Source organism: Heterocephalus glaber, unplaced genomic scaffold (assembly GCF_053883595.1).
Source record: "Heterocephalus glaber isolate CG9 unplaced genomic scaffold, H.glaber_assembly_v1.0 deba00000281, whole genome shotgun sequence".
Taxonomy (NCBI): domain Eukaryota; kingdom Metazoa; phylum Chordata; class Mammalia; order Rodentia; family Bathyergidae; genus Heterocephalus; species Heterocephalus glaber.
Window position 1 is genome coordinate 13,678,629 of NW_028258139.1, and position 26,298 is coordinate 13,704,926.

Below are 26,298 nucleotides of genomic sequence, written 5' to 3' on the forward strand. Positions count from 1 at the left end.
GGTGGCATAGGCGCCTGTCTCCCTAGGCAGATTCTAACCCTGTGGATGGCCCTGGCTGCCAACTGCCAGCTGGCTCAAAAGGTCATGAACCTGCTCTACATGAAGCTCAAGCTCCACCCCCCACTTGCAAGGTCACCCAGCCTACCCACCAGGTCCAGCTCATCTCCCTTCTGGTGAGCTGGGCCCCAGGCTCTGCATTGAGGGGTCCAGTGGGGTCCCAGGGTGACACTGTGCTACTACCAGAGGTCTGGCCCTCTGCCAGGCCCTTGTCAGTTTGTGACTGCACAATTTTGGGGAGACTATTGTCATTTGTGAATATGGGCACCATGCTGCCCCTGCACATGTGAACCACTGAGTGCCTGGGACACTGGCTGATTGGTCAGGGGCCTGGCCATAGGGCCTCACTGTTGCCATTAGTACTAATTTCTCCATGAGGGTGCCAGTGCAGAAAGATCAAATACCCCATACACTCATAGCAAGGGGCCCCCAGGTCACATTAGGAAACAAAGCAGCAGAGAGCCCTGGCTGCCCTCAGGGGCTCACAGTCACAAAAGATGCCATACTGTGGGGACAAGAACCATGAGAGCAGATGGAGGGGTGGAAAGAGATTGAAGGAGACTTCAGGGAGGGCAGGTGAGGTTTGGGAGAGCAGCAGGGCAGGCTTAGGCGGTGAAGAACACTGTGGTCCGTGGGTTCCCTATAGAAGCAACAGGAAGCCTGGGAATTTGACTAGGAATGACCTGGCAAGCTCAGCACTTTGACAAGAGGACTCTGGGGCCAGGGAAGGAGCAGTGGAGCCTATAGTGCCTCTAGAAATGGGAAAAACCAGGGGGCATGGTGACCACAGGATTGTTTAGGGGCAAGTGCCCAGGGGTGCAGTGACCATTCATAGCCCCACGCTAAGGAAATAGGGCCAGATGGGGTCAGAAACAGAAACCAGAGACCCAGGTTAGGAAGCCAGTGAGATCGAGAGAGACATTCACCAAGGATGGGTCTGGAGGGGACCTTTCCACAGCAAGGCTAGAGAGAGCCTGGCAGGTCACCAGAGGGTAGAGCCAAGCAAAGGTAGGGGTCCAGGCAAATTTAGGGGGTTGGGGCACAGCTCAGCCTGTCCTGTCTCTGGCTGATGCAGGAGGGGGTTAGCCAGCCCAGGTTCAGCTACAAGCACCCAACAGTTCCTGATACTGAGTCCCAGGGTGAGATCAGGTAAAGGCAGTGGGATCTGGGGACAAATGGACCTGTGGCCATTGCTGCCCACTTCTCCACTCATTGGGCACCTCTGGGCCTGCTCTACCACCCACTGCAGGCCTTGGACACCATTTATGAGCTCCTCTACACCCAAGAGTACAGGGCTACAGTCCACTGGGCTTTTGCGGGGATCCTTCTGGGCCTGCTCACACAGGTACACTACCTATTTGAGCTGAACATGGTCGAGGGCTTCTTGGACTACCAGGAAGACATCCTGGACTCCAAGCCCCTTGGCTCCTGCAGGTGAGATGTGAGGCAGCCTCAGGCCCAGTTCCCCTCCTCCACTTCTGGACCCTCCTATTGGTCCAGGGATCCTCCCAATAGGTGCTAGGTGTTGAGGGCTCAGGAAGGAATGGACTGTTCCACAGGGAGGGGCAGGGGACAGTGAAGTCCTGAGCAAGGGGAACCCAGAGCGCAGCAGCTGGCCCAGGTCCCAGGGCCTCCATCTCCTCCCAACACCTTTCATCACCCCAGGACCTGCCTAGAAGCACTGAAGGGCCTCTTCTGGACCACTCAGTACTGGGAGGTGTTCACCCACGTCAAGCTGCTCAGGGGCTGGGAGCTCTTTGAACACCTGGAGACCTAAACAGAGGGAGTGACCCTCCCGGCCAGGTGATCCCCAAGCTCAGATGCCCTGGCTGGGAGGGTCCGGATCACACCCTGATGGGAGTCCTGCTGGCAACTTATCCCATTGGATCAGGCATCCAACTCCACTGCCTGACCAGTGCCTGAGATCTGTGGCAGTGTCCTGCCAGCCCCACCCCCATCCTTACCCTCTGCCTGGTCAGAGAATTGGGACCTCGGAGATCCTGTTTCTGCTTCTTCCATCTGACGGGGCCATGGCCCTTTATGGCTGTGAGGTTAAGGCTGTCTTGGGGCAGCCCATCATCTCCCTGAAGAGCACTGAGATGCGAGACAACATCGTGGCCACCCTCATCATTGGAGAGGTCAACCTCTCCCTGGCCACCCACACTCTGCTCCTTACACTGTCCCCTGCCCTTTAGGAAGAAGGTCCAAGCTGGACTTTCCTTCTGTCATTGATATGAAGGCATCCTGACTTCTGCCTGACACATGTCATGGGCTGACTTTCCCTGACTGTGCTGACCCTCCAGTTTCTCAACAGCTCAGAGGTCTCTAAGCACGTGGCCCAGAAGACCATGAACAATCTTCTGAGCCTGGGCCTGAAGAGCCCCAACTGGCTGGTGCGGGCCATGAGCCTGAAGGGCCTCAGGAGCATCCTGATGAACCCCAAGAAGGTGAGAAGGAGATGGGGATATTTGTGGGAGATGTCCCTTCCATCCCAGGAGGATTGCAGGGAGGAGTCCAAAGAAAAGCCACCAAGGTAGGCAGATGGGGAAGCCATATCAACCAGTGCAGACAGCACTGTGCAGGGTGGGGATTCTGATTCTGCAGGGAGCTCTGAGTTCAGCACTGTTAGCCTACTTCTGGGTCTCCCAGAACAGGACCATCGCCTCATGACGCTATCCCAGGGGTAAAGGGCCTTGCTTCTATCCATCTTCCTGTCCAGCCTGAAGGGGAGGCAGGGAGTGAGACTGTGGCCAGTCCAGCTAGGGTCTTGGTCCTCCGTCCTGGAGATGGGCAGGTACAGGCTGGAGGAGGGTCAGCAGTCCAGGCGCCCTGCCCCACTGGGGTGGTGGTGGGGGGTGTCTCCCCGCAGGTTGCCCTGCTCCATGGCAGGCTCAGGGATCTGCTGGACAGCCTACGGCAGCCGGAGCCCCAGGACCCCCTGGGCCTGATAGTGATCCTGGGAGACATCCTGCACCGCCTGGGCCTCCGGGATATCGGCGCCATCAGCGTTCAGATTGCCCAGCACCTGCTGCAGTTTTTCGAGCATGTGAGGGGAGCAGGGCGCGCGCGCGCGGGGTCCGGGGTGGGGGGTGGGGGGTGGGGGTTGCAGGGGTATGGCTTTGATATGGGCGGGGTATGAGTCTCCCGGAAACCTGCGATCCTGGAGCCCTGCACCCCTGCCAGCCAGGACTATACGCAGGCTCTTCTGAGCCCACCAATCAGAGAGGCCGTCGCCGTTCTATGGCGGGCTTGTGGGTACTGTCCTCTGGCTGAGCAGCCCGGCCGAGAACCTAGAAGCGGATGAGAGGTTCCGTCTGAGTCTCGGAGCGCTAGTGGTGGCCGCGGAGCGCTAGTGGTGGCCTGAGGGAACCACCACTCCATTTAAAAATCGTGCTCACCGCCCACTCCAAGAGGCAGTGAAGGCGAGGCCTCGGGCTGGAAAGAGGGCCTGGGGGCTGTGGTAGGGGAGAGAAGGGAGACCCAGGTTCTCGTTTAGAAAGACCCTGGGGCAGCTGCTAGGAGAATGCCGGGAAGGGGAGCCGCCTGAGCGGAGCATATGGTTTCAGGGATGTGCATAATGTAGGCGAGGTCGGCAGGGAGCGAGTGAGGGGCTTAAACTGTGCAAGGGGAGCAGCAGGAAGAGGGGATGCAAGACTCCATGGAAACTGATTGGACGACCGGTTAGCTGGGGAGGTGGGAGGGGGAAGCTGCCGTTGGTTCCTGCAGGTGAGGAGAGGGCGGCAGCAGGAGTCTGGCTGGGGCAGCACAGGGCTCAGCCTTTCGTGGAGGCGTGGGGAGGGGTCTGGGTTAAGATTGAAGAGGTGGGGATCAGTATCACCAAGGCTGCCAGTAGTGCACACCAATGGAGGTGCTGGACTCAACCCTTACCTTAAATCAAGGACAAAGGCAATGTTACTACCTTTTATTTACAAACAATGAAACTGAGTCACAAAGAGAAGGAAACTTGCTACTGTCACAGAGCCAGAAAGGGACAGATCTAGCACCAAGGTCTGCCTGAGGACCTATAGAGCAACCAAACAGAGCAAATGCAGAAGGCTGCTCAAGACTGAAGGGGGTGTGGTGAGCAGAGCAGGAGGATCAGGGAGAGGGGGCAGGGAGAGGACAGTTGGAGCTAAAGGGAATGAGTTGGATTCAGGTGCCCAGGGGCTGCTGGTCAGTGGGTTTAGGGTGATGTTGGCTGGCCCTGACTGCCCATGGCCAAAGTGAGGCAGGTGCTGTCCATAGCAAGTCACAGGCAGAGCTGGAAGGCTTGAAGGGATTTGGTGTGTTGCCTGCCAGAGCAGAAGGCCTACTCCTGTCCCCTAGGAGAGGGCAGAGGTTCGTGGAAGTGCCATCTTCTTGTTTGGAGATGTCATCTACAGCCGTGGCAGGAAGTTCCAGCAGCCGCTCAAGAATTTGGCCTTCCAGGCCCTGGTCCCTCTGCTCTTCCACTTAGCCGACCCCTGCCAGGAGGTGGTTATGGTGAGCAGGCTTCCCGGGCTGGGGTGGCCGGAGAGCCTAGGCTGTGGGAAGACCCAGATCTATGAATGGAGACCAGAACTAGGCTGGGCCAGACAGAGCAGGTTGGGCCTCGTCTTGAAGGTGAGTCTGCGGATGGAGAAACGACCACATTCCTGTGATAGTCCTTTGGCCACCTGCTGTCAGCTTTTCTACTCCTGCTGCTCTGTCAGCCCAGGGTCTCGGGCACCTCCACTGGCTGCAGAAATCTTCTCCTCCCCTGCCTAAAACCAGCCTTGGGAGTACGGCATCCAGGATCTTCTGCCTCCACTCCTCTTCCCTGGCCAGTGGGCCAGACTGTGTCCTCCTCAAGGGCACCAAGAGTCTCATTACATGACCCCCAGGTTTTATGGGCCCTGCCTTTGTGTAGTGTCTCTGACCTCCTGTAACACCCCTTTTCACTTCTGGACAGGGCCCTGCTTCTTTTCCCTGGACACCTGATCTGGCCTCTACTTTTTACCAGTAGGCCAGGCACCACTTCTGCTGGCCCTGGACAACTGCTCTGTGCAGACCTGTACCCTGTAACCCTTATACCACCCAAGGGCCTCTCCACTCATCCCAGACCTCACATTCAACAACCAAACAACCCACCAAGCTTCCTTCTCCACTGTGGGAAGTTAAGCCTCTTTCCCAGACTTAGAAAGTATAATTCTTTTCTCTGAGGCAAGGGGGCCCAAGCAGACTCCTTGGGTGGCATCTCCTCCTTGGCCTCAGGTAGGAGGCCTGGGCAGCCAAGGTGACCACTGGCCTCTCTGTAAGCTTTGTGCAGGTCCAATGGGGCTTAGGATGGGGACACTTTGTTGGGTCCCCCTTCCCTGGGCAGGCAGATGGCATGGCCAGGACCCCAGGTGTCCTGGGAGAGTATCCCTGCAGAATCCTGCTCCCCTTGGGGTCTGTCTGGGAGGGACACGAGGATGGGGTAGAGGCTGGGGACATTCTGAGTGACCTATCTGTTTTGCATCCACAGGGGACCAAGTTCACCTTCTTTCGTTGCACCATCTTGCTAAAGCGGGAGTTCCAGAAGGAGCTATTCAGCCAGTTGACATGGGGCTGAGGGCTGGAGGCTGAGTATGACATTTTTGTCTACATGGTAAGATGTGAGCCCCCTGTGGGAGAAGGGCTGGGGACAAGGGGGAGGAGATGGATGTGTACAGTCACCCCAGCCCTGAGGAGGGTTGAGGGAGGGGATGGACAGGTGGTCCTGCTGATGTTTAAGTGAAGGAGGGTGGAGCATACCTCCTCTCAGCCCACAGGCCTCACAATAGCTACTAGCCTCCCTTCCTTCCCTCCAGCATTGGAGGGTTCCTTTTCCATTCTGTGCTTCAAGGTGACTGTCCTATACCCCCAGGGCTTGGACTTGGAAGGCCAGAAAAACAGGATGATTTGCTACTATATTTTGTCCTGGTCACCTCCCTCCTCCCCGAGGATGAAGGGCAGAGCCACTTCCTGCTTGAATGTGGAGGAAGGAAAACATGTAAGGAGGGGAAAACCAGTGAAAAGTCTCCTGGTAGTGCCAGCCAAAGTGGCCCCAACAGTCCCTGATGGGCCACATTTAGAAGCTGTGGACAGTTGGAGGATGGAAAAGGCCAAATCTCTGGGACAGGAGCAGTCTGGGAGGCTTCCTGCAGTAGACAAAGCCAGGTGGTCTCAGAAAAGGATGGAAGTTTCCTTTCAGGGGTGGGGGGAGTAGCACTGCCTTGAGAGTTGAGCTCACCAGGAGCAAACAGACTGGGCTCCCAGCCACAAGTGCCCTCTCAGGTTCTTCCCCAGTCTTTGTAGGGTTGTCTTTGCTTGGAAATGTATGTGGATTCCTCCAGCACTTCAGGTGTGGATTCTGGGCTGGTTATTTGTGTTGAACTTGTTTTTGCAGTCAGTGACTTGTGCGTTTGCTTTGCTGATGGTGTCTCTGGTTGCGCAGAAGTTTCCAAGTCCAGTATAGTGTAACTGGAAGTAGTCCTGTCTGCAGTTTATGCTTTGGGGTCTTGTTCAAAACCTCCTCCCTGTTCCTTATAATAGTACCGCATCCAGCAGGTCCTAGAGGGGCCTCCATGTTGAATGCAATGCTGAGCTCCTTGCCTGTGGGAAGGGATGCTGCTTACCCATTGTCCACAGTGGTGCCACCTGTCACCTTATAGTTGGTGATGGTGACAACAGAAGCCTGGACCCTGGGAGGGAGCCCAAACACCTCAATTCTGACTTTAAGTGTTTGGTGTCTATCAGAGTCCACTTAGGAGGCCGGCAGGCACAGCCACTTGAGCAGGGAAAGCTTAATGTAAAGAGGCATGATCTGCAGTTGGAAATGAGTTATAGTATAAGGGGGCAAAAGCCTTAAACAGCACCCATACAGTGCCATGTATAACATATAATAAGTAATATCCACTCCCCTGAGGTGGGCGCCCAGAACCCCTCCAGAAATGCCAGAAAAAACCTCTCCTAGATCACATGGAGCAGAGGATACAAGATCATCCTGGGTATCTGGAGGCAGCTACTACTGCAGGGCTGCAAGAGCTGACCCTGGAGACCTGGGTGCAGCCTTGCCCCCTGCAGGGTCCCTGCATTGCTGCCTCCTGTGCTGAGGGCTGATCAGACCCTCGGATACCTGTAGGGGGGATCAGTGGGGAATAAAGAGAGACAGAGACAATATTCAAGGTACAAGGTGGGCAGGAGGAACCTGCCTGTAGTGGACAGACTCAATAATCTCCAGTTGACCCACTTTTATTAGCAAGCAAGAAGCACGGGGGTAGGGGTAGTGTACTTTTCATGAACAGCAAGGTCAGTAAATGTGTCAGCATGTAAATGTGTAAACTAGTAAGTGGGGAACAAGTTAATGGCAAACAGATCCTTCTGTATACCCAGAAAACTGCATTCTTTATATTGTCTTCAGTAGATGTCATCTTGCCCTAGGAGTGCTATGTTTGTGAGTTTTCTACACACAACCACGAAGCCTGTGGTTTTCCTCTAACTTCTCTGTTCCTAAAGCAAGTTACAATGGCCTTGGATCCCACAGACCCAAGTCATGTAGCCTGGCCCCCGACACTTCTGGATCTTCAGGGCCAGCTATGAAGGGGTGGATAGACAACCCAGATCTGTGTTCACAGAGCAGGCAAAATGGGTGAATTTGAATCTGAAAGACAAAAAAAGAAAATTGGCAGTGGGCACAAGGGTCTGTATCTCAGATGTGTTTGACCTCATTCTGTTGTATTTCACATAGTTTCACCTCAGTTTCTTGTTTTCATCTTCTTTGCCTCTATTTTTTTTTTGCACTTTATTAAATTCTTTTATTGGTACATTGTAGGTATACAATGTAATTACATTTCTCATTGGGAATTGTACCTTTGCATAATGCATCTTGGTTCTTATTTCTTCCCCATTCCTAGCCCTCCCTTCACCCTCTCCACCCGTCCCTATTTACAAAGACTTTATTTTCATTTTTTCCATTTCTCATCATTTTTCCTTTCCCTTCTTTCCTTTCCCCTGCCCCTCCCACTACCCCTACCCCTTTGGACCTTTTCTTCCTATTTTGCACTATTGATTATTCATTCTAATCATTGGTACATTTTAGGTATACAATATAATGACATTCATCACTGGAAATTTGCACCTTTACATAGTCTCTCTTGGTTCTTATTTTTCACCCTTGCCCAGCCCTCCCTTCAACCCCTCCAGTCCTCCCTATTTACAAAGATTTTGTTCCTATTTTTCCATTTTCTCATATTAATCCCATTCCCTTCTATCCTTTCCCCTAGCCCTCCCACTTCCTTCTTTGCCTCTTGATGCTTCATTTTGGGTTGCTTTCCAGCTTTATCTTCCAGTCCCGAAATCATTTTCCTCCATCTCTGATTTGCTCTTTGAAACATCCACTGCCTGATGTTTGTGAGCCACTTGCTCCCTTCAAGGGTCTTGCCTTTGTCTTCTGAGTTCCCATTCCCATAAATGTGACCATTTAAGAAAGTAGCCATTGTCTGCTCAGTGGCTGACCTCGCTGAATCCCTGTGCTCAAATTCTCACCCCTGCTCACTTTCCCTCATTATCTCAACCCTTGTCCTGTGTGTGGTTCAACTTTCCCTGGGGATCTTGGGTCTTGCACTCATGCATCTCCGTGGTTGCTGCTGACATGGGATGGATTTGCTGTTAGGCTCCTAGGTCGGCCTAGAATGCAGGCCCTGTAAATCCCAATTCTAATTCTTATGTGGCCCTCACCCACGGGTGTCATGCCTCAGGAAATTGTTCTTTTCCCAGATAAGCTGAAAACGATCTATTTTGGGTCTTTTCCCTGTCCTTGGGGTCTTCCCAGTCTGCTGACAGGGCCCCTCTTCTTCCCTTGGCTCTCAGGCCTTAGGGCTGATTTCTGCATGGGTGGCAGGGTTGACTCCACCCTCCACATGGGGAAACAGCCTCACACTCAGGGTGGCCTGAGCTTCAGCTCTGGGGCTTCAGGTACTGGTTGTGTCCTGCCAAGTTCTGCCCTTGGGTGTTCTACTTTTGAGCTAGTTTAGCAAAGCAGTTGAAAAGAAATTTGTTGTTAACAGATTCTTTCATCTTGGAGTTATTTCCTTGTACGGAGAGGAATATGCATTACCATTTGTGTTTTATTTAATATTCAGCTTTATAAATATTGTTAATTCATCAAAATGTCCTTTTAAAGCATTAAAAGTCAACATTGCTAACATTACATTTGCCAATTACTGAGTGATCCATACATTAAAACTTATTTCACAGAATTTCCCCGAACATATTGATGACATACTTATTGGCACACCTCTGAGTACTTAATTAAAATACTGCTTTAAAGTATCAGATTTTCTAGGCATTTCCAACACTGCAGACAAGGGTAGGGTGTCTTCGGATCACTTGATCTTGCATCTGATCTCCCTCCTCCTCCTCTTCCTCTTCCTCCTTCTTCTCTTCCTCCTCTTCCTCCTTCTCCTTTTCCTCTTGTTCTTCCTTTCCCACTCAGCCTTTAGGGCTTTCACAACTCTGCAAGATGGCTATGGTTTTATTAGACCCCAAAGGAAGCAGCTGTCTGGCAGTACCCCCTCACCCAGGGCACAGGGTTGCTGACCTCTGGGCCTGGCTGCAGTGACTTTTGCTTGCCCCAGCAGACTTTCTTTCTCAGAAATCTTGGCTTCTCTGTGTCCTGGTGTACCCACAGGTGGTGTGCAAGGTCAGGATACTCCTCCTCCGGGCTGCCACCTTGTGATAACTGAATCCCATTAGGTCATGGCTCTCTGCCTCTCACCACATGGGCCCCTGAGATTAAGCCTCTCCTGCCAGCTGCTGGGCAGGGATACGGGACTGCCCCATGCCACAGGCTGACTGCCCCTTTTGCCCCCACAGTCCTCTCCATCCCTGTCCTGGACTGCTCACAGCCCTGATTGCACAACCATAAGGAGCTAGCTTACACCAACATCTTGTTTTTTTAAAATCCTAAGTACAGAAACAAAATACCCATAGTTAATTACAGGCTTCCCCAGTTTGTCAGACCAGAAATAAGTCGCATGTGATGAATTGCAGCTTCCCTTCCTGTTGGTCAGTGCCTCCTTTCTGCTTGTATCATGATTCCCTTGTCTGTAGCCTGTGTCACCTGCTGGGGCAATTAACCACAGCACCACAGTGGGCTGAACAAAGGGACATCCACATTCCCCTCCCAGCACCAGGAATGCCTGTCCACTGGGAATCTGCCCAAGCCTCTCCCCTGGCTTCCACACCCCCTAGGCTGGTGGCGCCATAGTTCCACTATGAGGTGTTCTCCCTCTCTGTGTGTCTGTCACTGCATCACACTTCCCCCTCTTATAAAGACACTGGGCATATTGGGTCAGGGTCCTTCCCAGTGATGTCATTTTACTTTGATCAGCTCTGTAAGACCTTGTGCCTGAATGAGGTCACATTCTGAGATGCTGGGGGTCAGGAATTCAACTTGTTCATTTTTGGACACAACTCCACCCTTGTGGCCATTGGAAGATTGGGTTTATTTTGGGGATTGCTGTTCCCATCAACAGCTTCATGGCTTCCATGCTCGACCCATTCCATCTAGGGAAACAGATACCCCTTTCCCTTCAACCTTTTTCCTTTTGAGTATTGCCCTGGACATTTTAGGAAGCACTCTTCTTTCTGCCAACATTAGAATGTTCCAGACCCTTCCTAATTTTTTTCCCACTCCAAGACAGGGTCAACTGCAGGGAGTCCTGGGTCCAGGCTGCTCTGGAGAACATGCTCATGGTTTGGTGGTAGCCAAACTACCTGGAATGCACAGTGCCCTCAGGTCTGCTGATGACTGAGGTGCTCTTATATGTTGAAGGTGGACCAAATTGAGAAGGATCTGGGTTTGCAAGGAGGATATCAGAGTCCGAGGCGTGGCTAGATGTGGAAGTCCAGACTGCCGGGGATCTGTTCCCACAGAGCTCAGGTGGAGGGGTCACAACTTAGCTCTGTGTTAGGCAGATGGTGGGTGCCCATCAGTGGGTCTGGGCTGGGCAGGAATGGCCAGATGTTAGTGCCCAGCCATGGGAGTGGTCAGGGCAGCATGACAGCATGGATATGGCTCCAGGGTCTGAGGGGTGGCCTGGGGCCAAGTGCCAGGGTGGTAGACTTGTTAGAGCTCTTTGTCATGCCAGTGGCAAAGAAGCCAGTTCAAACAGGCTCAGACAATAAACTGATCTACATAAGGGAGAATTCTGGGAGACGCTGCTCTAAATGAAGCCTCCTGACTTCGCCCTCTTGGGAGCTGGCTTCATCCTCAGGGTTCCTCTCCTAGAGGTGTCAGCCCTGTGGTTATACATGTCCCCCCCACGCCCACACCTGCAGACCTCTGCTCCTCACCTGACCACACTCCCTGCATTCCATCATCCCCTGGCTCAGTGCTGCACTGGGGTGGACTGGGGGAGAGTGGAGGATGTCCAGGATGAGGTTAGGAAGAGGTCACGGATACGGCTGGTCTGGATGGTTTGACCCCTCACCCCCAATCCTGAGGTAGAGGTGAGTAGAGAAGCTGGGCCTGCAGGGCTCTGGTAACTGCCCTTCTCACTTTCTGGAATGGGTACTGGGGAAGGGGTGCTGGGGCCACCAGTGGGGGCCTTGGCTGGAGGCATGTTACAGAGGCCACCTCTTCTCCCCTAGGTGGAGAGCAACATTGGCAGCCACCACTGGTTTCTCATGCAAGCCCTGACCTACCTGGGCAGCCCCCATAGGAACCTGAAGCTGGCAGCTATGAAGTTCATTGGTAAGCACTGCCCTGGCAACCTTACTCGCCCCTCCTTATTGCATCCTCCTCACTCCCTACCCCGGCCTGCATAGGAGATGGCCTTAACTTCCCTATGAGAGGCCAGACAACCCGATGGCCAGCATCCTCCGTGGCAGGAGATGCCAGGCCCACCTGACTTCCAGGGGGCATGCTGCAGGACTACTTTCTGGACCTCTGCTTCCGCCTGAAGAAGAGTGATGCAAAAACCCTCAAGAAATGTGAGCTGGGCCAGTGGCCAGAAGGGCGGCCTCTTCCCAATACTCCCAGGGTACCTCTGGCTGAGGGTGAGGCCTCCCTTCCACACTGGGATCTGAGGACAGGCTGTGTCCCCTGAGGGTGCCCCAGGCTCCATGGCCATGCAGTCGGACCATGCTCTCCCCTGCAGATTTCAATGCCCTCCAGGAGGATCCAGATGACCTGTGCCGCAGGTTCTACCTGAGCTTCTCAGAAGACATCATGGAGCTGTCCCGCTATGTGGCCTAGAGCAGGGTTCAGCAGCCACTCAGCCTGTCCCTTCCCTGTCTTTGTTGAGTTCTATTTTAATTAAATGCTGCCAGAATGCACCCTGGCCTCCTGGCTCTGCCTGCCCACACCCATGCATACAGCCAGGTGTATGTGTGGCCTGGGCTCTCCCCTCTGGCCAGACACCAGCAGCTGCAGGGACCAGGGAGCCCAGGACCGGGGGGTCATCTTCCACAGCTCCTCCCTACCCTCTCCTATCCTTAGCACGACCTGGATGGTCCCACATACTGCCTGGTCTAGGCTGCCGGCCTCCCTTCATGCTCCGCCCACTCCCCACTCCTCAGCCCAAGTGGAATCTTCTCTGTGCACCTCTGAACCCTTGTCCTGACCCAAGGATCCTGATGATTTGCCACCTCCCCATCTACTCACTCTGCTTTAGCTGTGAGCCCCTCACATGCCCAGCCCAGGGGATACCCTCTCCCTCCTTCCAATTTGGCTGTGTCTCTGCTGTGTGGATTCCTGGTGTGGACACCTACCCACCACACCACCAGTGCACACAGTTTCTCCGTTCCTCAGCTTAGTACAAGCTCCTCAGCAGTGTCCATGGCCCCTGCTTCCCATGGTGGCATTAGGACCCAGGTGGTTGGCTGGTGTGACACTGAGGCTCCTTAGCTCATAGTGACTGTGCAGTGAGTGCAAATGCTCAGGGGGATTGGCGCCTTGGATGTGGTTCTTATCCCACAGTAGTACCACGGCCTGCCCAGGGGAAGCTCAGATGCCTGCAGCAGCTGCCCCAGACACAGGTGATGGGCCATGTCAGATGCCCAGACATCACCTAGGACCTCCACCTCATAGCCACATCCCAGAGAGGCAGACTCATAGGGAAGATGGGGCTTGAGCTCAGCCATGGAGGCATCTGGAGTGAGGGGGAAGGCAGCTGGGGGACCTGAGGCTGTCTGTCCAAGGGGCTGAGCCTGAGAGTACCCAGCCAGCTTTGCCTTTCCCAGCAGGCTGAGGGCAGAAGCCCAAGGCCAGAGCTCTGCTCCCCACAGTGGCCATTATTCCATGCCTAGCCAACTGTCTCCAGTGGAAGACTGTGTGACAGGTATGCTGAGGGCCAGGGAGTAGGGCAGCGGGGTTTGAGGCACAGGTGCATCTGGCCGGACCTCAGGAGCCAAGAACAGCAGGCATGGGTCTGGATGGGTCAGGCTGTGCTGACAGGTTTCTAAGATCGGTGAACGGGGGAACTGAGGCCATGGTGTGGGAGGAGGGTGTGCATGGGGGAGCACCAGCTGGGGACAGAATTGTGTTTGGTGGGGTCAGAAGGCTGGATGGTTTTTAACCTCTCCGGTGAGCAGAATAGATGCTCCAAAGACCCCTCCCACTAGACAACTGCTTGATCTTGAATAAACTGCAATAAATGTACTTTTTAATGTATTGCTGGAAAATTCTAAAGGCTTAAAAACCAAAGCCAAAATTGAACCCCAAACAGTGAGCTGACCCCAGAACAGCCAAAGAATCAGGAAAACCCCCTGGGGACTTAGGCTGTGGCAGGACTGGGGTTGGAAGGCCCCACTGAGCATTTGGTTTGTACTCACTGCATGGTCACTATGAGCTAGGGAGCATTAGTGCCACATTAGCCAGCCACCCAGGGTCCTAATGCCAAGATGGGAAGCAGGGGCCATGGGCACTGCTGAGGAGCTTGTACTGGACTGGGAATGGGGGAGATTGTGTGCACTGGTGTGTGTGTGTGTGTGTGTGTGTGTGTGTGTGTGTAAGGTGTCTACAACAGGAATCCACATAGCAGAGACCCACAAAATTGGAGGGAGGTGGAGGGCTCCCCTGGCTCGCATGAAGAGGAGGTGAAACCCAGGCTGCACCAGGGCAGGACTCTGGAAGGGGCCCCTGGGGCAACACCCTCCCATTCCAAGCAGAAATGCAAAGCTGCCCTGCAAGAAGGTGCTCTGTGACCCTTAACCCTGATGTGTCATTTCATTGGATTAAGAAATGACTAACAGAGTAGTAAACCATACTCTGGGTGTGTCCAGATGGGTCATGGAGGAGGGATCTTGGGGGCTATATATAGTCCCTTGCCTGTTCCTCCCCAGCACTATCTACCTGCTCTGGCTTCCCAGCTGCCATGAGCTAAGTAGCTTTGTTTCTCCACACCCTTCTACCATGATGCCTGTGCCTTGGGGCCAGTTGACCCTGAACTGAATCCTCTGTGACCATGAGTCAAGTTAAACCTCTGTAGTTTGTTAGTGTCAGGTGCTACATCCCAGCAACTGGAAGGCTAACACATGCTCCCGCTTCAGCACTTGTCTACACAGACAGAATGCATTAAACCCTATGCAAGCTCCCAGGGAGAGCAAACAGACCCGGGACAGAAGCCCCACTGGGTCAGCAGAGAAGGCTTAATGGCATCAGGCTCCCAGGGACTTCAGATCCTGGAACGAGCAAGTACATCAGTCAAAATGCTTATGTATGCAACATCACAGAAGCAAGAGCAGAGACAAGAAATGAGCAAGGATAGGGAAACCTCAAAAAGGACCAAGCAGATGTGAAAGATGATTCAGAATTTTGAGATAGAAGAAAATATGATGTTAAATCTCAATGGCTAAATTAATAGCCTATTAGGCACAGCTGGAGAGAGCACTAATGAGCTGAAAGCCAGATATGGAACCACCAGAAATTCTCCAGAATCTAAAGTCAAATGAAATATGACACACACCTTGGAGTACAGACAGATAGAAATCCACAGGTGAACATAAGGTGCAGAACACAAAAGAAAATCTTTAACCAGAAGGGAAAAGAGGCTTCTGACCCCAATCAACAGACTTGACTGGCAATGACAGCAGCCCGAAGAGAAAGGATGACACTTTCCTGAGGAAGGATGAGGTTCCCAGCATCATGAACCCAGCAGAACTAACTTGCAGGTGTGAAAGTGAAATAAACATGTTTTCAGATACACCAGAACTGAGCATGTGTTGTCCTGGTGGCTACAGACACAGGCAGCTGTTGCAATGGACACAAATGTGTACTCTAGAAAAAGGGCAACAGAATAGGAATCCATGGCAACAGGAGCACTAAGAAACACAGTCTCAAATACCATGAGCAGAATCTTAGCAAATGCTAAGACCTACTGTAAAATCATGGTGGTCAACTTAAAAAAGCAGTAACAGAAGAGAAAAACAGTGTGTTTTGGCTGAAAAGCAAACCAACAGAGCACCAGAGAGCTCATATCCAGGTTCACAAACAGGTACCTGATGTGCAGCAAAGATGGAAGAACAAACTAACAGAGACAGGATGAATTATTACAGTGCTCATGTTGGACATTAGCTTTCTATGTGTAGAAAAACAAAACTGGCTCCATATCTGATGCCACACCAAAGTTAGCACAAGAACTCCATAGGCAAGAAAGGGTTCAAAGTTAGTAGAATATGAAATAGAAGGTCATTATAACCTATGGGTGGTGGAGTACTTCATAGGCAAACTTCAGAAGCACAAACTATTGGACAAAATGTGATGTATTTGATTATGACAAAATTAAAATGAAAAACACAACACAAAAGCTGGAGAAAATGGAAGGCAGTCCACAACAAGCCAGAACTACAATTCTGGACAATACCACAGTCACTGGATTTCTCTCTAATGAAGGACATCATGGATAAAATGGAGAAACAGGCCAAGCATGAGGCTCCTGCAGTAGCTGAATGAACTGTCCAGGCCATACCAGAACCACAGCCAAGGAATCCAGTGAGGCAGCAGCCCTAGCAGAATGGGTCATGAGCACAGGTGGAATTTACAGCAGAGGGTTCCCCTAAGCCCCAAGTGTATAGAAAGGAGCATAAACTGAGTAATAATCAGGGAAATGCACATTAATAAAATGATATATCACTTCATGCCTCTCGTTGGTGTTTGGAGTTGGAGAGAAGGTGAGGACAGAGCTGTGGTGCATCCTGATAGCTGCAGTGCTGTTTTGTTGTGGAGATGGTCTGAAGCCATATGGCCACCTGAAGTCTACGAGTTGCTGAAGCCATCCATCCCAGCCCTGAGCTTACCAACCATGCCATTTTCATACCAGGCCCAGAGGGGGCTGTGTGAGGATGCACCTGTAGCAGTGTTTGTCATGGCAGAGTTTGAGAATGGTGAGGGAAGGCTTGATACAGAACTGTGAAGCAGTGAGTAGTAATGGATTAGGCCCTGGTCAAACTCTGGGAAATACAGAGAAAAATTTTCCATACTGTCTCCCACTGTGTGTAACCAGACCTCCTGTTTGTACGTGGAGCAGCCAAGGTCCCTGAGAAGCCAGGACCAGTAGAAGCAGTGTGGAACTCACTGTACCCCTGAACTGGAGGTGAGTCTCACTGCCTCCCTCCTCCCCCTGGTACCTCCTGACTTGAACTCCAGGTCAGCTTGAAACCCAGACATGTTCATCAGGTGCAGGAAGAAAGTGCGTCAAGACAAGCCCTCTGTCTGTGGTCCCAGGGGTTGGAAACAGGATTCCTGCATGTGAGGAATCAGAGGGAGGGGCTCCCCCAATGAGTTTTATGTCCTCTGCTACTCCAGTCCCCAGGAGTCTGGAAGGAAGAAGTGGTACAGTGCCAGCCAAGGAGACATTGAGACTTGGAAATAAGAGTTTGGTGAGGGAAGGGTACTGCTCCCCAGAGCACCTCACCTAGGAGGTAGAATCACTCACACAATATGCAAATCCGAACCCACCACCAACGTCCCAGCTTTCTCATAGGGAGGCTAGAATGGGGTACCCTAAGAGTGTAAATATATTGAGGGGTTACACAGAGGACAGAGCTTGGAAAAGCAACCCCAGAGAGTTGTGTGTGATCCGCAGGTTGCCCTGTCCTAGATCCACTCCTGATCCCAGACTAGACCACTGCCCAGGCCTCACACGTATGCTGGGGTACAGACTGGAAAACTTCTAGAGCTGAACCAGCATCAGAACTGCAGCTCCGAGAAGGTGAAGCTGGCAATGTGAACTTAACTGAGCAGACTGGATGCAAAAGCAAACAAAAAATTAACATTCTTCATTGTATTTCAACAGGACCCAGAACTTCACAACAAAATATTCACAGTGTCTAGGATGCAACCCAGAATTATATGAATGAAAAACCTGGAAAAAATCTCAGCAATCACAAGAGACAAAACTCAACAGACATTTTAATCATAAGAAGACTCGGGCTGGGGATTTAGCTCAGTGGTTTCACTGCTTGCTGTGCAAGCGCAAGGACCCGAGTTCGATCCCCAGTACCAAAAAAAAAAAAAGAAGAAGACTCCATGGCTGAAGTTATCAATGACTTTAAGCAAGTATTGTAACCATGCCCAAGAGGTGATTAAATGAACAGAATACTAGAACATTTCAAAAGACAAACAGAAGTTAGAAAAAGAATCAAATGTCAAGACAGGGTAGTGTTGGTGACAGAATATAAAAGTCAATCCACAGGACAGACTAGACAGCCCAGAATGAAGCCACTCAAACAATCCACTGATCCTTGACAAAGGAGCAAGGCCACACAGAAATGCAAAGATAGTGTTACCTGCCATCTTTGGCCAAAACCAACTCAGGATGGATCTTAGACCTAAGCAAAGCATGCAAAACTATGAAACTCCTAGAAGATAATGGAGAAAAAATCTGGAGCAGCACGGATCTGGCAAAGAGTATTTAGACACAACATCAAACACATAACATTGAAAGAAAAAATGTCAGATGGCTTTAAAAACTTCTGCTCTTCAAAGATACTGCTTCTAGAATGAAGAGAGACAAGCTGCAGATTAGGAAGCAACTTACAAAGTGCCTATCTGATAAAGAGCTGTTATCCAAAATATACAAAGGACCTTAAAAATTTGTATTGCATATATTTGTGCACGCGGTGATTACATTCAGCTTGGAGTGCTGATACATATAGGTACTTATCAAATCTTGATCACTTTTATTCCCCATCTTTGTCCTTTCATTCCTTTCCTAGATCCCTTTCCCATCTCTGTAAGTACCTTCCTGTTTCTTCATGGCTCTTTCATTTTGCTCTGTAAGTTATTTAGATTTTGGATCTTTCATATTAGAGAAACCATGCAATATTTAACCTTATGTGTCTCATTTATTTCATGTAATATTATGGCTATATCACTTATTTCATGTAATATTATGGTCTCAAGATCCATCCATTTTCTTACAAATGACTCAAATCTATCCTTCTTTATTGCTGAGTAGTACTCCACAGTGTATATTATACCACATTTTCTTTATCTATTCATCTGTTGATGGGCATATAGGGACTTCCGTGATTTAGCCAGTGTAAGTTGTGCTGCTATAAACATGAATATGCTTGTATTATTGTAATATGATGACTAGTTCTTGTGGGAATATATCCAAGAGAGGTAGAGCTGTGTCAAATAGAATTTCTATTTTTAGTTTTTTGAGACATCTTTATACTGATTTCCATAGCGATTGTACTAGTTTACATTCCCACCAACAATGTAGCATGGTTCCTTTTTCTCCACAGCCTAACTGGCACATGTTGTTTTTTGAGTCCTTGATCACAGCCATTCTTAATGGCATAAGATAGAATCTCAGTGTTTTGATTTGCAGTACTCTAGCGGCCAAAGATACCGAACATTTTTCATGTACTTATTGGCCATTTGTTGCATAACAAATGAAGTCTGAGAAGTCTCTGTTAATTTCAGCTGCCAATTTTTTGATTGGGTCTTTTACTTTGGGGGCCATAATTGTTTTGAGTTCTTTATATAGTCTAGATATTAGTCCTCTGTTTGAGGAGTAGCTGGCAAATTTTTTTCCATTCTGTAAGCTGCCTCTTCATTCTGTTGGTTGTGTCCTTTGCTGTGCAGAAGGTTTTTAATTTGATATGATCCCATCTGTTGATTCTTGATGTTATGTCTTGCGCAATTGGGGCTCTGTTCAGAAAGTCCTTGCCTATGCCTGTGCCTTCAGGAGTTTCACCAGTTTTTTCTTTCAGTAGATCCAGTCTTTGTTTTTATATATGTCTTTGATCTATTTTTATTGGATTCTAGTACAAGGTAAGAGATCTGTATCTAGATTCATTCTTCTGCATATGGATAATTAGTTTCCCAAGCACCATTTGTTTAAAACATTGTCTTTTCTCCAGCGTATATCACTGGCCCCTTTATCAAAAATCAATGGCTGAAGGTGCCTGAGGTTGTTTCTACATCCTCCATTCTATTCTATTGGTCAATATGTCTTTTTGTGCCAGAACCATGTTATTTTGTATGTCATCCTTGCACAGGGGCCATGCTAATCTTCTCTGTATCGTTCCAATTTTAGTATATGTGCTGTCGAAGCAAGCACAGAACCAGGTTGTTTTTATAACTAAAACTTTGTAGTACAACTTGAAGTTTGGTGTTGTAATGCTTCCTGCCTTGTTCTTATTGCTTATCTGGGTCTCTTCTGGTTCCATACATATCTTAGAATTATTTTTTCTAGTTCTGTATAAAAAAAAGTGATGGTATTTTGTTTGAAATCAATTAAATCGATGTATCATATTTGATAATGTGACCATTTTGGTAATATTAGTTCTGCCTGTATTGCCCAGCAATCCAAGAACAGAGGATGTCTTTCCATTTTCTAATGTCCTCTTCAATCTCTTTTTTTAGAGCAATACAATTTTTATTGTAGAGGTCTTTTACTTTCTTAAATTTTTTTTTTTTTTGGTACCAGGGATCGAACTCGGGTCCTTGCACTTGTGAGGCAGGCGGTGGAACCACTGAGCTAAATCCCTGGCCCCTTACTTTCTTGATTAGGTTAATTCCTAGGTATTTTTTAGTCTATCATGAATGTAATTGTTTTCCTGATTTCTTTCTCAATGGGCTTATTCTTGGTGTATAGGAATGCTATTTATTTTATATTCTGCCATTTTGTAGAATGTGCTTATTAGTTCTAAGATTCTTCTGATGGTTTTTTTTTTAGATCTTCTATGTTAAGGATCATATCATCTGCAAATAAGGATAGTTTGATTCCTTCCTTTCCTACTCAAGTCCCTATTATTTCGTTCTCTTGCCTGATTACTCTGGCTAAAGTTTCAATGTACTATTTTGAACTAGAGCGGTGAGAGCAGACACCCTTATCTTGTTCCTGAGTTTAGAGGAAATGCATTAAGTTTTTCCTCATTTAGTATGATGTTGGCAGTAGGTTGTTATAAATGGCTTTTATCAGTTTAAGGTAAGATTCTTCTATACCTTTTTCATCAAGGATTTTATCACGAATGGATATTGCATTTTGTCAAAACCTTTTTCCACTTCCATTGAGATGTTCATGTGATTTTTATCCTTCTGTTTATGTGACGTATTATGTTTATTGATTCATGCATGTTGAACCATCCTTGCAACCTTGGGATGAACCCACTTGGTAATGATATATGATCTTTTTAGGGTTTGTATTCTGTTTGAAAGTATTTTATTGAAGTTTTTTGTATTCATGTTCATTGAGGAAATTAGGCTGTAATTCTTAAAACTCAACAATAAGAAAACAACTTGATTAAAAATGGGCAAAAGATCTGAACTAGCCAGGTGTGGTGGCACATGCTTATAATCCTAGTCCCCTGGGAGGTAAGAGCAGAAGGACTGTGGGTTTGAGCTCAGACTGGTTGTCTAAATGACTTAGTGATATCCTGTACCAACACAAAAAACAAAAAAGGCTTGGGATGTAGCTCAGAGTGAAGGCCCTGGGTTCAGTCACCAGTACTGCAAAGCAAAATCTGACCAGGCACCTCACCAAAGAGGATACATAGGTGGCAAATAAGCATGTGAAAAGATGTTCCATGTCATATAACATCTGGGAATTTCAAATTAAAATAACTCAGCAATAGCAGTGTATACATATATTAGAATGTTTTTTTAAAAAAAAACCCAAAACAAAACAAAAAACCAACAACCTGGTAACACTACCATGTTCCTGAGCCTGTGGTACAATAGCAACTCTTGCTCATTGCTGCTGAGAAAGCAAAGCGGTACAGCCACATAGAAGACAGTTCTGTGGTTTCTTACAAAACTAAATATGGTCTTACCACCTGACCCAGCAGTCTGAGGCCTTTACTCAAAGGTGTTGAAAACTTAATGTCCACATGAAATCCTGTGTGCAGGTGTATACACCAGGCTTTAGGCACAGTTGCCCAAACTGGAAGCAACTCAGATGCCTTAACAGGTGAGTGGGTAAGTACTTTGTAATACATCCAGAAGACAGGCTGTTACTCACTGCTGACATGAAATGACCCATGAAGTCACAAAAGACAGAGAAACCATAAATGCACTTTACCGAATAGGCTGCTGGCTGTGGGATTCCCTCTGTATGACATTAAGGAGCTGGCAAAACTATGGAGACAGGGGAAGATCAGCAATTGCCAGGAGTGAGGGAAGTGGGAGAGGGGTGGAACAGACAACACACAGTAGGTTTGGGTGTGGGAGAGTGTTCTGCAAAGTACTGTGATGGTGGATAAAAGTCAATGATGCATGTGTTAAAACCCACAGAATATACACTGCAAAGAATGAGCCTTCATGAAAACTGTGGATGTTGGTTGCTAATAATGTGTCAATATTGGCTCATTAATTGTAACAAATACACCACACTAATGCCAGATGCTAATAATAGCGGAAACTGTGGGAGTGGGTGGAGGTGTGTGTGTGTATAACTCTATAAAAATAAAATGCTGAATGAAAAGTAAACAAAATGTAAAAAGAATAGAATTTTTAGAAATGAAAACATACAATAACTGAACTAAGAAAAATTCACTGGATGGTCGCACAAGCACAATGGAAATAAAACAAATTTGAGGATAGATAAATAGAAATTATCTAACCTGAGCAACAGAACAGGAGAAGATGAACAAAATTGAAGTGAGGAGCCAGGCATTTAGCTCAGTGTTTTCGCCACCTGCTGCGCAAGTGCAAGAACCTGAATTCGATCCCCGGTACCAAAAAAAACAAAAAAACAAAAATGAAGTGAGATGGAGGTACCTGAAAATCAAATGTCTAACACCTGCATCTTCACAGCTCTTGACGGAGGGAGAGTGGTGTAGGAATGGTGTTGGGAGGAAGATAGATAAATATTGTCCATTTTTGGCAAAGACAAACTTACAGATACAGATATGAGCTCAAAACAAGATAAATGAAAAGAATTCTGTGTTCAAACTCATCATGATTGCATTAGTCAGCCTTCATTCCTTCTCCTGAGACATGATATCTGGCACCCACAATTTAAAGGTGGAGAGATTTAATTTGTTTCACAATTTCAGGGGACTCAGTCCATGGTTGGTTGACTCCAAGGCACCTTCATGGTGAAAGGGCATGGTGGAGCAAAGCTGCTCAGTTCACAGCATCTGGGAAACAGAGCAGGGAACAATGCCCAATAAGAAGAGTCTAGGGATCTGACGTAATTCCCAAAGTCGTACCTCCATGAGCCACCCAAATACACCCAGCAGTGGGCTTCACTACTCCCAAGCCAGTCAAGTTGACAGTTAAGCTTAGTGGCCACAGTGATCATGGTGCTGAAGCCTAAAGGCAAAGAAAAAGATCCTGGAGCAACCGGAAGAGCATATAGGTAGAACAGTGACTCCAAAGACAGCAAGTTTCTCATTAGAAAACACAGAGGCCAGAAAGTGGGGAAGCTGTCTTAGCTACTTGTCTCATTGCTGAGACAAAATACCTGACACCCAAAGTTAAAGGAGGAAAGGTTTATTTGGCTCACAGTTTGTAGACGTTTCAGTTCGTAGTTGGCTGGCTCCAAGGCAGGGTGACATGGCAGAGGGGCGTCACAGAGGAGAAACAGTCCACAGCAAGCAGGCAGATAGGAGCACATTAGCTCTCTTTCTGTCTCTTACCTTTTATGCAGGCTACTCACACCCTAGGGCAGTGTAGCACTCGCATCCTTAATCCTAGCCAGAACTATGCCAAACAAGTCAGTGGAATGATTCAGTAATCATACACCTTGATGCCAGAACCACACACTCTAGATCCAGCCACCTCTTTTTCAGAGGTTAGCCCTCCTCGTGACTGCATGAGGCTTTGGGGGAGCATCTAGACACAAGCCATAACAGGAGCAGAACTTCATAATGCTGAAAGAAAGAACTGTTGATGAGAATTCTATATCCAGTGAAAATACTTTTCAAGAATATAGGTGAAATAAAGGCATCCTCAGATGGAAGAATACTTTGATGTAGTTTGTACACTCTTTATAAAACTTTGCTCGAAATGAGTCTAAATGTAAAATGCAAAACTTTTAGAATAAAATATGAGAAAATCTTTGGGACTGGGGTTAGGAAAGGAGGTGTTCAATGTGACACCAAAAGATTAATCCAAAAAGAACATATATAACAAGCTTTGTTCTGCAAAAGACACTCTCAAGAGAATAAAGGGAAGAGTTACTGAAGGTAACTGGTAAGGACATAGGACAGCTGGAGTTTGCACCCCACACACTGCTCAGTGTAAGATAGCACAGTCCCTCTGGAAATCTTTAGGCACTTTTCTTTTTTGCTTTATTGATTGTTAGGAATCAAATCCAGGGCCTTCTGCAGGCTAGGCAAGTGCTCTACCACTGAACCATACCTCAGCCCTAGCAGTTACTTCAGAAGTTATTGTACTTACCATAGGATTGTGTACTTACCATAGAACTTGGCATTTCCACTCTTTGGTATTTTGCTCTAGAGAAGTAGAGATGTTTCTACACAAACTCAGACATGACATTCACACCCACTTTGTTCACAACCGCCAACATCTGGAGGCAACTCAAATGTCCTTTAATAGGTGTATTAGGGGTCTATAGAGGAATAAAATCAATAGAAAATATATGTATAATTATGCAAGGTAACTTATTAGGTAACCTTATTGGATCAGAGGCTAAAGAGTCCACAGTGGTCCTCTGCACACTAGAGATGCAGAGGATCCAGTACCAGTCAAAAGTCAAAGGTCTAGGGCCAGGGATTTAGCTCAGTAGTTTCGCCGCCTGCTGCGCAAGCGCAAAGACCTGAGTTCCATCCCTGGTACCAAAAAAAAAAATGTCCTTTCTATTTGGGCCAGGGATTTAGCTCAGTGGTTTCACCATCTGCTATGCTAGCGCAAGGACCCAAGTTCGATCCCCGGTACCAAAAAACAAAAAAGTCAAAGGTCTGAGAACTCCCTGTAGAGTCCCTGGAGCGAGTCTGCATTGGAAGGCTCAAGAAACAATGGCCAAAGGCAATGGTAAAAACTGGAGCACTTCCAAACAAGAACGCTTCTTCCTTCTTTCCCTTGTTATTCCATCCAGGCTACAAGCTTATTGGTTCGTGCCACCCATATCCAGGGTGAGTCTTCTCCACCTCAGTTTGCTGGCCTATATGTCAATCACTCATAGACACACCCAGAGCTTTACTAATCTGCCAGGTGGTTCTTACTCAAGTCCGGTTGACATATCACAATTAATGATCACAATCCACTCCTTGTCTACTTGACAACCAGACACATCTGCTTAAACCATACTTAACCCCAAATACAATAGCAAGTTCATAATTACACCTAACATGATACAGCTAGCTGTGTACAAACAGAAACACACCAGTTTCCTCCCAGAATAGAAGGCAAAGTTTTTTTGGGGGGGATGCTTAACTCCTGACATTCCACAACTTAACTATTATAATCTGATTTAACAATACTTGAGTATTGACAGTCAATCAATGTTGTGTTACAAAGAAAGAAAACTAAGATACCCGCTTAATATATGTGTACATATGCACAAACATATTAACAAAATAAGAAAGAACCACTCATGGCAATTACAGTAAATCCTCATTTTTTAAACTGGCCACATAATCATAGCTAATATTTATAATGACTTTCTTCTACCATTCTGTATTTCCTTGGCCCTCCGCAAGCACTTCAGCAGGTTTTAGTTCTTTACTTGGTGGGTGACTCATACTTTCATTCCTAAAGGATCTGTGGCATTTGTCATCCTGCCTGGATTGACACTGACCCATTGATTTTAATAAAAGGCACAGTAATACTAAGAGATGCCCTAAAGGATCTCTTACACATCAAACATATTCTTCCTTACCTCCATTGTCAAGTAATAGCCCAATCTCCCCTTGGTAATTGAGATCTATTACCACCACCAACACAATAAACTCCCTTTTTAGCTTGTTGATTCAGAAGCATGAGGAGCCCAAAGTGACAAGGGGGAAGTCTTAGCTTCCCGTTCAATACAGTCATTGTTCTGCCTCCTGATAGAATCCTTCCCCACTCTGAAACTAAGACTGCCAGGCCAGAGGAGCATCAGGTCACAGGAACAAGAAGCAAAAATTCTTCTAGTGGGTCAACAGGGATAGTGTGAGTAGTGCCATTCCAACTTCCAGCCCTTGATTCTTGGACCCATGAATCCTGGGTATGGAGGAAACAGTACCAGACATATATTGGACACTGATTCAGAACACGTACAGCTTTCTAGAGAACCTTGCCCCAGCCGTGCATTGCCACCTAGTCAGCATTCTAACTGCATCTTTAAAAGCCCATTCTACCTTTCTATCAATCCAGCTATTTCTGGATGATGGGGAATATTGCAAGACTAGTGAATTCCATGAGCATGAGCCTATTGCTGTACTTATTTTGGTGTGAAATGTATTCCTTGGTCAAAAACAAGGCTGTGTAGAATACTATGACAGTGGATGAGCCATTCTGTAAGTCCACAGATGGTAGTTTTGGCAGGAGCATTATGTACACGGAAGGCAAATCTATACCTGCAGTAAATGTTTATTCTAGTAAGGACAAAGCACGGGCCCTGCCATGATAAAAGTGGTCCAATATAATCAACCTCCCATCAGAGAATGGTGCCATACTGGGGACTTGGGGTTGATTTCTACTGCTGGCAGACCAGGCATTCAGAATGGCTGTAGCCAGGTCAGTCTTGGTGAGTGGAAGTCCATGTTGCTGAACTCACGAATAACTCCTATCCCTGCCATCATGACCACTCTGTTCATGAACCTATGAGGCAATGACAGTAATGACTGAGGAAAGAG

The 26,298-nt window shown here is 48.1% G+C and overlaps 1 protein-coding gene and 1 pseudogene across 1 annotated transcript in view; one reads left to right on the top strand and one right to left on the bottom strand.

Annotated features, from left to right (window-relative positions):
- LOC101715296 (maestro heat-like repeat family member 5) overlaps window positions 1-21,193 on the top strand; it is a 39,184-nt gene extending 17,991 nt beyond the window's left edge. The window contains 14 exon segments of the mRNA XM_087186864.1: window positions 27-132; window positions 135-173; window positions 1,307-1,491; window positions 1,723-1,859; window positions 2,083-2,195; window positions 2,361-2,504; window positions 2,927-3,103; window positions 4,384-4,539; window positions 5,543-5,665; window positions 11,692-11,794; window positions 11,959-12,134; window positions 12,137-16,634; window positions 17,127-17,252; window positions 17,337-21,193. Coding sequence (XP_087042990.1) covers window positions 27-132; window positions 135-173; window positions 1,307-1,491; window positions 1,723-1,859; window positions 2,083-2,195; window positions 2,361-2,504; window positions 2,927-3,103; window positions 4,384-4,539; window positions 5,543-5,665; window positions 11,692-11,794; window positions 11,959-12,134; window positions 12,137-12,298 — 1,621 coding nt within the window. The 3' untranslated portion in view covers window positions 12,299-16,634; window positions 17,127-17,252; window positions 17,337-21,193.
- LOC147830236 (U6 spliceosomal RNA) lies at window positions 19,517-19,613 on the bottom strand (annotated as a pseudogene).
- Window positions 21,194-26,298: the final 5,105 nt, after the last annotated feature.